Below are 15,643 nucleotides of genomic sequence, written 5' to 3' on the forward strand. Positions count from 1 at the left end.
CATACAATTTTTTTCTTTCCGTCCTAAAATATTGTTATCCCCTTGATTCTACAGGGGAATTTAAGTAGGTAGAATATAGCTAATTTAGTCATGACATCAGAATTAATACAAACTTGGCAAACTCATGCAAAATGTACTATGGGATCTTAATGATCCCATGTGGTTGGAGTCCCAGTTTTATGTCTCCTCCAAAACCACTAGACTATCACCTACTTAGCCAAGGTGGGTGAGAGATCTTTTTGTTGGACCAACTTCTGTTGGGGTAAGAAAGAAGCTTTTGAGCTTCCACCATGCATTTAACTGTGACAATCTACCTTTTTGAAACCTGAAGAAGAGCTCTGTGTAAGCTCAAAAGGTTTTGTCTCTTTCACTAACAGAAATTGATCCAATAAAAGATATTACCTCACCCACTTTGTCTCTCTAATATTCTTGGACCAATAGGGTTACAAAAACACTACAGATATTACCTACTGCATCACATATATACTACTACCTGCAGGATTTGGGTTTTCTTTGGTTGTCTCATATTTAATTGCATCAATACTTAGCTTATAAGATCTGATATGTTCACAGTCCAATGTGGTGTGACTCCATCAGTCAATGTCCATTTGACTTGTTTAGATTTTAGTTTTTAAATAATTATTTACATTTAAATCCCCCTTTACATTGGAACATTTATAACCTTGACTCACAGAACTTGGGTCCATTCATGGATTCATATGACACCACTTTCCTATAAGACTGGAAACAGAACTATAATGCTGCAGTTGTCATCCTTCTGATTAATTCTGCTTATAGCCAGAGGCTTTTCTCATTACCTGTTGAGATATTCTGGGATATTCCTTAATGTCTTGGCCTAATTTCATTTTCTGATAATAGTACAGTACTTTCAATTAATGGGAACTCAGATAAATATAAAAAGTTGAATGAAAAGCAACTGTTACAGCAATAGGAACATAGGATTTGGCATACTACATCAGACTCTTGCATTATCAAATCACTTACCCTGCTTCCGGCAACATCCAGTATGTGTGTGTGTATATATAGCTATCTAGCACGGTATTTTAAGGTTTTCTATTGTGTCCATCAATATCTATTCAATTAAGAATCTCATTCTTCCGCTGAAGATGAAAACCCTCATAGTGTCATGAGCCCAATCCTGTTATCTGTGTGCACAAAATTATATATAAAATTCGAGTAATGCAAATGTAAGCAATAGTATTTTAACCTTGCTACAGGCAGACAATATATGACAAAGCAACATAATCTGCCTTAGAACATAAGCACAATATATAAATTATCATTTATTTATGCAATAGTGAGTGATTTGGGGTGGGGACTGTAATTTGTTGAAGTGGGAGGAGTGTTTGGGGACTGCAGGAGGCAGTTTGCAGTCACTCCCTAGGAAGAGGGAGATGGTTTGGAGCTGGTACACCCAGAGAAGATCTCCTGGTTAAGCCAGGGTGGTCTCATTCCATACTTCCTCTCATTCCTACGCAGTGTATAGTTTGCTGTTGTGCCCTTAATAATGTCTCCTTGAAAAACTGCCAACTTCCTGAGTTTGCTAAAGTCTGCCTTCTTGAAATCTATTATCTTCATTGTGCTGTTTTCTTTCCTACCATTTCTTAGAATTGTGAACTCTCTCATTTTATGATCACTTTCACCTAAGCTAGGGTTACCATATTTAACAAATAAAAAAAGAGGACCCTCCACGGGCCCTGGCCCTACCCGTTTTCCACCCCCCAGCCCCACCCCAACTCCGCCCCTTCCCCGCCCTAACTCCGCCCCCTCCTCCCTCCCACTCCCAGCCACGTGAAAAGGGCTGCCCGAGCGCTACCGGCTTCACGGTTTGCCGGGCAGCCCCCAGCCCCTGCGCCCCCCGGCCACCGCTTCCCCAGCGCAGCTGGAGCCTGGGAGGGGAAGCGCCCAGCTGGGGGCGCAGGGTCTGGAGGCTGCCCGGCAAACCGTGAAGCCGGTAGCGCTTGGGCTTCAGGCAGCCCCTATGCCTCCGGACCCTGCGCCCCCGACCGGGCACTTCCCCTCCCGGGCTCCGGAGGCGCAGGGTCCGGAGGCATGGGGGCTGCCCGAAGCCGGTAGCGCTTGGGCAGCTCGGCTCTTAAACAGAGCCGAAGAGTCGGGAGGAGCAGAGCAGCCGTGGGAGGGGAACTGCCCGGCCGGCATTTTCCCGGACATGTTCGGCTTTTTGGCAATTCCCCCCGGACGGGGGTTTGATTGCCGAAAAGCCGGACATGTCCGGGAAAAACCGATGTATGGTAACCCTACCTAAGCTGCCTTCCGCTTTCAAATTCTCAATGAGTTCCTTCCTATTTGTTAAAATCAAATCTACAACAGCCTCTCCCCTAGTAGCTTTCTCCACATTCTGAAATAAAAAATTGTCTCCAATCTGTGCCCTGCTGTGTTATTTTCCCACAGATGGCTGGAACGTGGTCTACAGTAACGAGGAAAGTTGATCTAAATTGCACCAGTTAAGTTACATAACTTAAGGCGACATAGCTTAGTTCAACTTACAGCGGTGTCTACTCTGTGCTATGTTGATACTCTCCTGTCAACATAGCTTTCACCCCTTGGGGAGGTCACCAGGAGAGCGCTCTCCCATCAACTTATCGCGTCTTCACCAGACCCACTAAATCGACACCGCTGCAGCAATCACAGCAGTGCCGATTTAGCTGGTGGTGAAGACAAGCCCTAGGCAGGGTGGATTTGATTTAAGTCACTAGTCAGGAAGACTCAATTTAATCATGGATTTCTACATAAAAGGGCATTCTTGTTGGTTGTTATAACCTTAATACATATTCTTCACAACTCAAAGATAGATGAGACCCAAACTGGGTCTCTTTTACGGCCTGCTGCCATTATAGGTTTTCCCTTCTAGTGAGAGAATGGTATGGTAAATCTCAAATCAATGAAGGTGAAAAGGTGGGAGTTGCCCTACCATCTCTAAGAGGCTAATTAATTAAGATGAGGCATTATCAGCGGGAGGAAAAAAAACTTTTGTAGTGATAATCAAGATGACCATTTCAGACAGTTTGACAAGGTGCGAGGATACTTAACATGGGGAAATGGATTTAATGTGTGTAATGGTTCAGCCATTCCCAGTCTTTATTCAAGCCAAAATTGATGGTATCTATTTTGCATATTAATTCAAGTTCAGCAGTTTCTCATTGGAGTCTGTTTTTGAAGCTTTTCTATTGCAAGATTGCCACCTCTAAGTCTGTTACTGAGTGACCAGAGAGGTTGAAGTGTTCTTCTGGTTTTTGAATGTTATAATTCCTGATGTCAGATTTGTGTCCACTTATTCTTTTGCATAGAGACTGTCCGGTTTGGCCAATGCACATGGCAGAAGGGCATTGCTGGCACATGATGGCATATATCACATTGGTAGATGTGCAGGTGAACGAGCCCCTGATGGTATGGCTGATGTGATTAGGTCCTATGATGATGTCACTTGGATATGTGGACAGAGTTGGCATCGGGCTTTGTTGCAAGGATAGATTCCTGGGTTAGTGTTTTTGTTCTGTAAGGGAGACAGACCTGTCCTCGCAAGATCTGTGAGTGAGGGATTATCTTTCAGGATAGGTTGTAGATCTATGATGTGCTGGAGAGGTTTTAGTTGGGGGCTGAAAGTGACAGCTAGTGGCGTTCTGTTATTTTCTTTGTTGGGCCTGTCCTGTAGTAGGTGACTTCTGGGTACTCTTCTGGCTCTGTCAATCTGTTTTTTCATTAAAATAGGAAAAGTTACTGATGTATATTAGGCTATGGCCCACTCTTCCATTGCTTGTGGCTGGAGCCTTATCTCTTGGGATGTTCTAAAACTGAACTTAAAGAGATAAGTCATACAAGAATGTTTCCAATTAATACATGGCAGTGGGGAACTGAACTTCTTATTTTAATATTCCACTTAACAGTTGATTATTTTATTCTGTATGGCACAGGTAACAACGCCTGTAGTTAAAGTTCCACATCATTTCCCATTATAAAAACCCTGTTAAGTTTTTTTTATAACTATGCCAAACTTCAACCGTTCAGTTTGAAATTTTCCATGCTTTAGTGCCTGTCTCAGCCTGAACTCTTTTTTGAAAGTTAAAGATGGTTCAACCGATCCCAAGAACGAGATTAGGGAAAAGTGTTTTGCCGAGGTTAAATTTTTTTCACAACCATTTTGTTGAGAAGCTCTAGGGCTAATGAGCTTTGGAGCAGGAACTTGAAATGTAACCTGGGTCTCTTGTTCCTGTCGCTGTCCCTGTGAACACTTGCCCAAGTTATAAGCCTTTGAAAGATCTCAGTATGCAGATAGTCAGACTTGTTATTTTGGCTTCACAGTTCTTCCAAAGATTCCATTTGTGCTGAGCATGCTCCAGGTCAGGGCTGCAGGGGCCATGCAGGACCTTCCCTGCAATTGATGCTGCCAAGAAAAATTAGATTTGAAACACTAAGGTTGCAAAGTCAAGCATTTGCAGGCTAGGAAATGACACTTGTGGCAGAGGATAATGGGGTGGGGAGGTGAGGAGGGGAACATGGCCTCCAGTGGCAACAGAATCAGATGAGGAGACAACTCATCTGGGGGAGGGATAGCTCAGTGGTTTGAGCATTGGCCTACTAAACCCAGGGTTGTAAGTTCAATCCTTGAGGGGGCCACTTAGGGATCTGGGGCAAAATCAGTACTTGGTCCTGCTAGTGAAGGCAAGGGGCTGGACTTGATGACCTTTCAGGGTCCCTTCCAGTTCTAGGAGATGGGATATCTCCAGTAAATTATACTGAGTCAGACCAAAGTCCATCTAGCCCAGTATCCTGACTTCCAACAGTGGCCAATGCCAAGTGCACCAGAGGGAATGAACAGAACAGGTAATCATCTAGTGATCCATCCCCTGTGGCCTATTCTCAGCTTCTGGCAAACAGAGGCCAGGGACACCATCCCTACCCATTCTGGCTAATAGCCATTGATGGACCTATCCTTCCTGAACTTACCTAGTTCTGTTTTGAACCCTGTTATAGTCTTGGCCTTCACAACATCCTCTGGCAAGGAGTTCCACAGGTTGTCTGTGAGTTGTGTGGAAAAAAGTACTTCCAGTAGAAACAAGAATGGAAACAAATGGTTACAATATAAAACAAAATCATAAAATGTGAATTAGAACTTACACTTGTTACCTTTCCTAGCTAATAAAGTAGGGTTCTACCTCCTCTCCCCCTGTCAAAGTGCAGTCTGGCACAGAGCTGGATGGCTTCCCAAGGACCAGGATCTAATCTTTCATGAAACACCCCTGCTCAACAAAATGTCTCCTCAATGAATGGATGTAGAGTGTCTTTCTCCATCCTGTGATATACTGAATCAGTGTTTTGGCTTTATTCACAGACCGGATGATCTCATGTCTCCTATAATGTTCCTTTTTACTTCCAAGTGGTTTTCACTGTTTGCAGTTGTCTGATTGTTTTCCACTGATGGTTCTGGCATAAGGGAATGGTAGAGATAGGGCTTTACCTTACTGGCTAACCAAGTAGGGGGAAAAACAACCTCCCACTTGAATGGGCCATCACTGAGACAGTCACCAGGGACTCTCAACTTTTACTTCAAGGCCATAAGGAATAGATTTCAATATAGTTACATTATTCCTTAAAACTACCCATACACCCAACTTGCAATGATTATGAGTATTGCTAAGTTACAAGCTTTCAGCTGAGACCTCACATGCTACCCTTCATGAAGAAATACTCTGAAAGTGGTACTATATTAGGTATAATGAGTTTGTCAGGTCTGACACAGGATGGGCTTGTAAAGGACAATAAACCCTTTTTCCAGATGGCACCAATGGGCCTGTCACAGGTGTCTATATGCATCTTTAGGCACCTCATCCTGGCCCTAGGGGAGCTTCAGACTAAACCCCCAGGAGCTTGATCTGCATAATGTGTAAAAATACCACTTAAGAACCAGGCAGAGACAGATGCATCCTGGAGGTGTATGCCTGGCTGCGAGGATGGTGTCACCAAGAGGGCTTTGGCTTCCTTGACCATGGGATGTTGTTTTGAGAAGAACTGCTGAGCAGACCACCTACTGAAGAAGCATCTTTGGATACAGACTGGCTCACCTAGTGAGGGGGGCTTTATATTAGGTTTGATGGGGGTAAGAGACAAAAGCCCACAGGTATGTCAAAAACATGGAGACCTGGGAGAAGGGTCAGAATCTGGGGAGAACAAGGGCCATTATAGCAGGGATAAGGGAAAAAATAGAGGGGAAATCAAATTGGTATCTTAGATGTCTGTATACTATTGTGAGAAGTATGGGGAATAAGCAGGAAGAACTAGAAATGCTAGTTGTTAAACACAACTATGACAGTTGGCATCACAAGTAATACACGACTGGAATATTGGTATAGAAGGGTACAGCTTGCTCCGAAAGGACAGGCAGGGGAAAAAAAGGGAGAAGGTGTTACCTTAGATATCAAAGATGCATACACTTGGACTGAGTTTGAGATGGAAATAGGAGACAGACTTGTTAAGTCTCTGGACAAGGATAAAATGGGTAACAAACAAGGGTGATATCATGGTAGAGGTCTACTATAGGCAACCTAGCCAGGAAGAAGTGGCAGATGAGGCTTTTTCCCCCCAACAAACAACAAAATAATCCAAAACACAGGACTTGGTAGTGATGGGGGACTTCAACGGCCAGGGTGGATAAAAATCAATGATTTAAAAAAAAAAAAGTTTTTTTTTATAATAGTTTTAATTAAGATACGTTATAGCTCAAAGATATCTCATCACGGAATAGGAATTATAAATTCAAATTATATAGTATGAGACAATATTCAAGTAATGTTTAAGAAACATTTTGTAAATGAGTTCCACTAGTTCATGGATTAGGGACCCAATCTTATGAGGTTCCAGGGGCTTCTGTATAGATTATTTAGGTTAATCTTTCTATCTACCCAATGGGACTCAGTGCTGTGTCTCCTAGTTATGCCCTCCATGAACCACCCACAATAGTTCTTCTCCAGACCGGTCATATATTTTTGGACTGTTCAGTAGAAGGAGCCCCTCCTCTGAATTGCCTTGACTCACGTACGATTCCAAACAGAACAGTTGCACTGGAGGTGTATACAGAAAGGGACTATTACCTTTACGCTCTGCAGAGCTGAAAGGCATCTAAAATAGCAGTGTTTCCATTAATAGAGTTAGGAGCAGAGCAGGACAGAAAGCAGCTTTTTCTATTGGGGGGCCAGACCTGGCACTGGATGAGAAGTCAGGAAGCCAGCCACAAACAAAGCAAGCAGTTCAGATGCCATCCCTGTGTTGGGGTCCCGGTCTATATAACATTCCCCTGAGCTTTGAGATTCTTCCATTCCAAGAACTAAATTTTAAAATAGAAAGAAAAAAATACTAGAAACATTTTATAAGAAACAAATGTTTTAATAAAATGCCATTTTGTTTTAATTAAGTTACATAAGCAGGTTAACCAGTTTTTTCTGGACTTATTCTGAATTTTACAATTCTGATATCTATAATCTTAACTATGGCGGCTTGCACACAACATAGTAATTTTCTCATGCTATGTCCCTGCCATTCCTCAGGACTTGCTTTCTGCTTCCAATAAACTAAATAAATCCTGTAAATATTGCACCCATTCTAGCTTATTGGTTACCAGGTGGAGATCTCTTTTTATAAGTTTTCTTCATAGCATTGCCAAGAAACACGCTGGTGTCTTCAGTGCAATCCATAACATCTTTAGCAGGGATGGGAGAGTTATAGCTCTTACAGCAAGAGACTGCACGTTACTCCATCGAACTATATTGGATGAAACCCTAACCTTTTGCCTGAGGCTCTGAGAGCAGAGTAATGAGCTACAATGAAGTTTGAGTTTCAGGAACTGTTCTAAAATACATGGATTTTAGATGCATTACAAGACAACTATAAGAAACTGACACATTTACCATGTAAAGCTTTATTTATTGATAAAAATAAATTAATCTAGGATATCTAACCTTATCTGAACTGCATTACAGATGCAGAGAATTTCAGTGAGTAAAATGTAGTAAGGAATAAGAATAGTTTAAAACAACTTCTCAAACATCTTAAAGAGAGCTGCTAAATTCACCCAGTTCAGTGGCAGAGGAAACCCTCCGCTATAAACAACTCATGCTTCCTTTCAGGTAGAAGGGCCACCAAATCTCAAAGTGGGAACAGTATCACCAGTTCACATTGTACAGCAAAGAAAAGTTTCTTTAATCAGTCTTCTTGTCAGAAACTTTTGTTGGTCCCTTTGCAGTGATTCCATTTGCGACCCCATTGCTTTCAATCTGAAATTGGAAGTAAGAGAGAGTACCATGAACCAATGGCAAAGAAAAACATTCTTCACATTCAGAACCCTAGAGTTTAGTTGGGGAGGAAAGAATGAAGAGAGGAGTTCAGAACATCTGCCTCAGTTCTGAGAAATTTGCACTAACAGACTGAAATTTAAAGAAGTTAGGTAAAGCCTTATATACACAATTCTTACTTTCTAAAAGGCCAGAGGGGGGAAAAAAAGTATATAGAAGAGCTTATGCCCATTTCTTTGGATATTAAAGTGTAATTATGGTAAAAAAAGTTACCGTGTTATAAAAAAAAAAAAAAAAAAAAAAAAAAACCACTTGAAACATGTTGGTCAGTAAACACGACTTTTTACTGGGACTGTAGAGCCAGTACAAGAAACTGGCTTCTGTTCTGCTTAATGCATCAGATGATTTAGGATTAGGATTTAATTGCTGAATTTTTTGTAGTGGAAAAGGAAGGAGTCAGAAAAGCTCTTAAGCAGAACTATTAGATATAGCTGGGATAGAGCATGCCATTCTAGGATGATTCTGTTCCAAGAGGTCTCAGAGGTTGATTTGGGGCAATTGTTCTCCCTATTTAAGAATACTGTACCTGGTTAGACAGTCAACCTTTTCTGTCATATCTGAATTTCCCCCAAAACAATCCTCCATGCCCTTGTGACTTCCAGGTTGGATTGTTATAGGGTGCTCTCCTTGGGGATTCCTTGCTTAGCTACCTCCCTCCCTCCTCTAACGTGCTTTAAAATATATTGCTTACCTTATACATTCCAAAATCATCTGTTGGGCCTAGATTTGTGGTTGAAGTCCCCAGAATAGTTCCAGTACTGTCTCCTTGGCCTTGTTTGGTGGCCAGTGTTCCCTGCACAGCTTTCCTAGGCCATATGCGCTTAACGAAAGGTGAAATTATAGGGTAGACATATGGCTCAAGGAATTTCTTATAGACCCAGAGCAGAATTGGAATGACGATACAAGGAATGCACACCATGGTTCTTTCCAATCCTCTGACAATCTGTTGATATAAGAGGCAATAAAATAGCATCGAAAACCAAGGGACTGACATTTTTAAAAGTCTTTAAAAAAAATAAACTTCTAAAAAAAACTTTGCAATGCTTTAAGTTTAAGAAACCAGTTTAAGTCCGTAATTTACATCAACAAGTCTACTGCTTGCTCTTCATCCTTCCAACAGCTTACACAATAGAAACAGTGAATTTGTTTCTATAATGCAGTGTTCAGGTTGCAAACAATGCATGGGGGAGGGGGGGGGGAGAGAATCAGTCCTCAGCTAAATACTGTTTTTCATTAAAACATTTAGAACTAGTAAAATTATTTAGAAATTCATGTATCAGAGGGGTAGCTGTGTTAGTCTGAATCTGTAAAAAGCAACAAGAGGGTCCTGTGGCACCTTTAAGACTAACAGAAGTATTGGAGCATAAGCTTTTGTGGGTGAATGCCCACTTGTGTCTGATGAAGTGGGCATTCACCCACAAAAGCTTATGCTCCCAATACTTCTGTTAGTCTTAAAGGTGCCACAGGACCCTCTGTTGCTTTTCAGAAATTCATGTTAGTTTTTGTGAACGTTTACCCAAACTTTGGACCTGAACTATCTGAAATTGCCTTTGTGTTGTCCAATTCTGCTTTGCCTGAGGACCACAGCAAAACTCCCATTGACTTCATTGGGAACAGGAACATCCTCTTGGTAAAGCTGAACCACATACAGTATTTAAAGTACGTAACTTAAAATAAGGACTTAAGAAAAAACTTAGTCAAGATAATGAAGATCTTAAACTAGTCATCCTGTTCTGCCTCTTCATGTTGTATAAAGGGAACCTGAAAGTTTTCCTGCTTATTTCTTTATATTAGAAGTTCAGATGCTGTCTAAGAAACTAAGAATGGAGATTTCTTGAAACAAGCAAATAAGAAAGTTAAGACTGAGCAATGGAAAGGGGAAGGGATTTTAGTCAGTGTTAAATTCTTTGTTTTCATAAAATCAATTTAACATTGGGGATAGAGGAAATCTTTGTTAAAACTTCAATTGATCCCAACTCTTCCATTAAGTTATGCAAGCAAACAATATATGTCTTGGGAAGAAGGGGTGTCTCAAAAGTCTTCCAGCAAAGCCCAGAACTGGCTTGCATGACATGTCAATGGCCAGATGGTTTCAAGGTCAGTGTTCTTTTTACACAAGAGGGTGTTTATGTTGCAGCGACAAAGCTGGAATTGAGTGAGAACTTTTCGCTAGAAGCGCAATAGTCAATGAATGACAGGCAGCCTTGCAGGGGTGACCCATCACAAAGGATTTAAACCAACCAACAAAAACTTGAACTCTTTTCCTGTTTATGACACACAGATGCCTAAAAGGGATTTATTTGCAGGAGTTGGAGGGAAATGGTTAGCGCAAAGACTCCAGGGGCCCAGCCACCTCCACCAGCCATAACAAGGCCAGAGGCAAGCCTGGGCATAGGGCAAGAAGGGCCTCCCGTCTTTCAGTGCCCCCACCAAGCACGAGGGGCACACGCGGGGGAGGGGGAAGGGGGGTGTCCAGGGCACCAGAAATGAGGGGAACGAGGAAAGCAGGCAAGGTAGGAGGGGATCAGTCCAGGAAGAAGCAGGTGGGTCAATCAATGATGGTGGGCGTGGGGGCGTCGGGTGGGTTCTCCCTTCACCGGGGCAAGCCACCAGCTCCCCTCGGGGAACAGCGCCCCCTACCCGCAGGGGCAGTGTGCGACACCCGGCAGGAGGCGCGAGGAGGTAGATGGAACAGCCCCCCCCTTATGAGCGGGGGGGGGGAAGGGAGAACAAGGAACTCCCTGAGCGTAACGGACCCACCTGCCGGCTTCTTCTCCCACAACGGCCCTGGACCAACGGCACCAGCTGAGCTCTGACCAACGCCGCACCGGAAGCCGCCCCTTCACTTCCGTCTTCCGGATGGAATTGATGACGTTACCGGCCCAGCGCCAATGGGAAAAGGAGCACTGTTGGTCACGTGCTCAAAACATAAGGGGTGGGAGTTGACGCCAACCGCCATGACACCAGAGGCAAAGCATTAGAGGCCACAGCTGAAGAGCCTGGACTATTCTCCCCCCTCCGGCAGGACACGGCCAGACTGCTAGAGGGTAGAGTCCTGATCGAGCTGGAGAGGAGCTGGCCACCCAGTCCCCTGAGCCGTGGGGGAACTGGATCTTCCAAACAGGAGTTACCCACCCCAGAGTGGGCAAAGCTAGAGCAGTGTCGCACAGGCAGCACGGGCCAGGTTATTTTGCTAACCCCATCAAATGATTTAGGTGCATCACACAACCTTTTTTTCCCCCCAGTCCGCATGATCACCTTGAGCAGCAAAAATTTCTACTTGAAGAGAGCATACGCATTGCTAAGTTAGCTGAAAACCCACAGCGCCAACGCTAAGCTCGAAGGCCCCTTTCTTCCGTATGTCTTAAAGCAGTGGTTCTCAAACTTTTTTCCCCCACGGACCACTTGAAAATTGCTGAGGGTCTCAGCAGACCACTTATTGATCTTTCCAACTGTTTGTACCATTAGCTAACTATTATAAAGCACTTTGGATAAAGGCTCTCTCTCTAAAAAAAAAAAATGTAAACATTTTTTTGTTTTATAAATAAAAGCACACAACTGATAACAGTAGTCTTACCGTTCTAATGCAATGGATGTGCCCTCTCCCCCCTGCCACGGCAGCCCCTGAGCTGGGGCTGGGAAGAAGGGGGGTCTCTCCCTGGCAGCCACAGCCCTGGAACTGGGAAAAGTCGCCTTTTTCTCTGGTCGCCGCAGCCCTGCACATTCCAAATTCCCCCACCCCCTAGTCTCACCCCAATGCCCCCTACCACCATTGCCCCCAAGGCCACCACCTCACCTCACCTGTGCGTCTTCTCCAGGGTCCAGGCACCTAAATTAGTGGAACCACGCCTGCACGGCTCCACTAATTAGATGGGTGGCCCTTCAGTCTCTCTGTGCAGTCACCCAGGCTCGCACCTTAGAGGGACCTATCTGTGGACCACTTGAATGGAGTGGTCCGTGGACCAGTTTGACCACCTCTGTCTTAAAGCACTTGGTGGTCAATATCATTAGCACCATTATCAGTAGTGCTGTTCAATGCTTGGGAAATGGGAATAGGGTTACCACCCTTTCAAAAGGCAAAAGTGCAGGAGCCCCGCCCCCAACCCTTCCTCTTTCAATGAGGCCTCACTCCCTGCTGCTCCTCTGTCCCAAGACCCTACCCCCCTGGCCAGGCAGGAAACGTGAGTTGGGCCATGGTAAGAGGAACACAGGCTGCTGTGGGGAGCCCTAGACCCTCCACCTGCCCTTGGTGGGGGATTAAGATACCCAAGAATAGCCCGTGGCCCTGCCTGCTGCCCAGGGTCCAGGACATTGACCAGGGGTGCACATGCCTGATACGGCTTATACAATCAGGGCCTGTATTACTGGCACCAAATACTTAAGTGTTCATTTCCATAATTTAAAGCAGGGCTGGGAAACTTGTGACTTAGGGGCTGCATACAACCCACCAGATCGGTTTATTTGGCCCACAAACCGTTAATAGATTTATTTTACTATATTTTTTCTTAACATATTGCACATAAAAAAGTGGAAGACTAGTTGGTAGGAGTGGCTGTGCACTTCTTTAGTTTGACAGTAATTTTCATCTGCACGAAGAACTTACAAAGTTAACCTTATTGCAGACAACAAAGGGTCCAGATATTTTTGATGTAGTTGCGGTTGCAGATTTTTGAAAAGTTGGTGGCTGTTGTTACAGATGGAGCACCTGCTGTGAGTGAACTAAAGGTCAAGTTTCAACATTTATCAAAGCAGTAGGGTTGTGTAGAAAAATTGCTGAACACAGATCATGTCATGAATGGGGTTGTGAAAGTTACAAACTTGATTGGAAGTGGCAACACATCACTGCATCATCGCAGATTTGTGGTAAATGCTTTTTGAGAGATTCCTTGCACTTCAAAGAGATAATTGCCTTTCTGAAAAACACTGCAAGTTTTGATACGGAGGAGTTACTGGAAAAGCTGGAATATTCCATTTTTCTTTTTAATAGGGCATTTTTTATTGACACAACCCAACCTCTGAATTATTTGAATCTGCAATTACAAGGCATAGACCACACTGTTAGATCTCATTGATCACCTGGATAGTTTCAGAAGAAAAGTTGGACTTTTCAAGACTCACCTGTTGCATTTGGATTTTGCCCATTTTACTCACTTTTGCCCAGCATGGCATGTACGCAAGTCAGTTTAGCAGGAACACTAGTGATGGTGAAATGATGCTTAATATCACCAAATTTTACACATTTTCAGCCTCACCTGATCCTTTTTAATGATCCACTTGCAGCTGTTGTCAATGCCCAGCCTTCTGAACTGCACCAGTAACTGCAAACTGCAGGCTGATCTTTTCTTGGTTGCAGCTAATGAAAGTGATATTCAGTTTTGGAAACTGCTTTCGGAGTCCTGTTTCCCAAATCTGAAAAACTGGTTGTTTAAATTGTGTTCTATGTTTGGAAGCACTTACATCTGTGAAGGTAACTTCTCTACACTGAATCACTTGAAATCAAAGAAAAGGAATTGACTAACAGATGAAAACACTCTCCCATCTTAATGAGTTAGATGCACTAAAATTGATAGATATAAATTGATATATAGACTGAAGCTCACCCTCAAGTTTCACACAGTAAGATATTGTAACAATAAGCAGCAAAGAAAAACCGTTATTTGCTATTTTCATTTATTAATCCCCTGCTCTTCTGCATATTGAAAAAGATTAGTGAAAAATGTTTAATTTTTTTCTTAATTCAAAGGTGGTGCTGTATTTATATTTAAGAAAACTGGTTTTACACTGTGAATAGTTAGCTGTATGCGAACATGCTGTACCGTAAAACATTTGAGTTGCACAATAAACTAAAAAGGGTTTTAGTGGATTTTGTGGCCCTTTACTTCCTTAAAGTTGCCTATCTCTGCTTTAAAATTAGGATTTCACCTTAAACACTGACTTGTAATTTTTATATTTTGTAGAAGAAATAGATCTAATAGCAATCAATTCAATTTTGTCCACGCATTTACTTCAGTACAACTCAGAATATCAGTTTGAGCACAGGATTTTTAGATCAAATATATTCCTCAAATTTTGCTACACGAGAGATGTAAATACTTTAATCACACACCCCCCCCCAAGGTTTTGGAGTAGAAAGGAAGAGTACTGGGATTAAGAGAACAGGTAAGGAATTATAATTCCTAATTTCAGGAAAAAACATTTTCTGAATGTTTGCATTGTAGACATTATAAAAATGAACAATGTCCTAATACTAACAAATCCCAAACATTCAATTGTTTTTACAATAAAAATGCAAGACTTCAAATGGTGCTATTTAGAGTAACTCTGCAGGTTAACAAGCAAATTAATCTATTCAGAGAAGAATACAAATACACCAGGGACAAGACTGATCAGGGGACTGGAAGCCTTTCAACTATTATCACCTCAAATCCAGCCCTAGTCAATGGTGACCAACATAACTAATGAGAACTGTTTAACAGCCTAGGTGAAATGAATGGCTGGACTCAGTCCATGTTCATGATGGGATAGCTTTCCACACAGAAAACCATCATAATGTACCTATGTGCTCCCCAGATGCCCAGGATCAAATGGGCATCAGTCTCCTCCCAAAAGTGGTCTTTCCGCAGAGCACGATTGAAAAACTGATGGGACAGCATGGAGAAATCTGCACTAACCGTTTGTAGATAAATAGAAGAGTTAAATCTACTGTAATGTATAGCCATCTTTCAGCAATAAATTCAGTATCTGCTAAACTAATTTCCTGCCTCACCTAAGAGAGCTACAAGTAATTCAATCCAATGTTATCTATCTACTATTCTCATTTATGAAAGTTAAAATAATATTGCTTCCAAAGTGATGTAGTGGGGGTAGAAATGAAAGACCAGGCATAACTCTGGACATTACACAACTTTCAAAGGTAAGTAAGTTCATTAAAAAGCAGTCAAAACACTTGTGTAAAAGAAGTTTACACTACCAGTTGATTTTACTGTAACTTTTGTGATGCGTCTTATCATGAAGGCCATAGCTGATAATCCAAACAGAATTTTCAAACTCCAATCTGGAGATAATTTACAAATAACTGCTTAGGAAGGAATAGGAAAAGAAGCACACTTTTCAAAGACTTGATGAATCTCAAATAGTAACATGCAAATATTTAAATAGGGCAAAAAAAACCAAAACAGTTAAATATTGCAAATAAGTTATGATCAACAAAGCAAAACCCTGAAAAAGTTAATCACTCAAGAAAAGAGGCACACACGATA

The 15,643-nt window shown here is 42.4% G+C and overlaps 1 protein-coding gene and 1 long non-coding RNA gene across 2 annotated transcripts; both read right to left on the bottom strand.

Annotated features, from left to right (window-relative positions):
* Positions 1-2,740: 2,740 nt before the first annotated feature.
* Positions 2,741-7,360, bottom strand: LOC135984195 (uncharacterized). The gene is made up of 3 exons (XR_010602089.1): positions 7,128-7,360; positions 4,987-5,082; positions 2,741-4,423 (listed from the first exon to the last, which is right to left on the bottom strand). It is a non-coding gene; the product is annotated as an uncharacterized LOC135984195 (long non-coding RNA).
* A 38-nt stretch (positions 7,361-7,398) lies between these two features.
* On the bottom strand, positions 7,399-11,272 carry C6H18orf32 (chromosome 6 C18orf32 homolog). Its single transcript, XM_005296885.5, has 3 exons — positions 11,145-11,272; positions 9,076-9,327; positions 7,399-8,306 (listed from the first exon to the last, which is right to left on the bottom strand). The coding sequence occupies exons 2-3, from the start codon at positions 9,301-9,303 to the stop codon at positions 8,232-8,234; spliced, it is 303 nt and encodes a 100-aa protein (XP_005296942.1). The 5' UTR covers positions 9,304-9,327; positions 11,145-11,272; the 3' UTR covers positions 7,399-8,231.
* Between the last annotated feature and the right edge of the window lie 4,371 nt (positions 11,273-15,643).

Source organism: Chrysemys picta, chromosome 6, assembly GCF_011386835.1.
Source record: "Chrysemys picta bellii isolate R12L10 chromosome 6, ASM1138683v2, whole genome shotgun sequence".
Taxonomy (NCBI): Eukaryota; Metazoa; Chordata; order Testudines; family Emydidae; genus Chrysemys; species Chrysemys picta.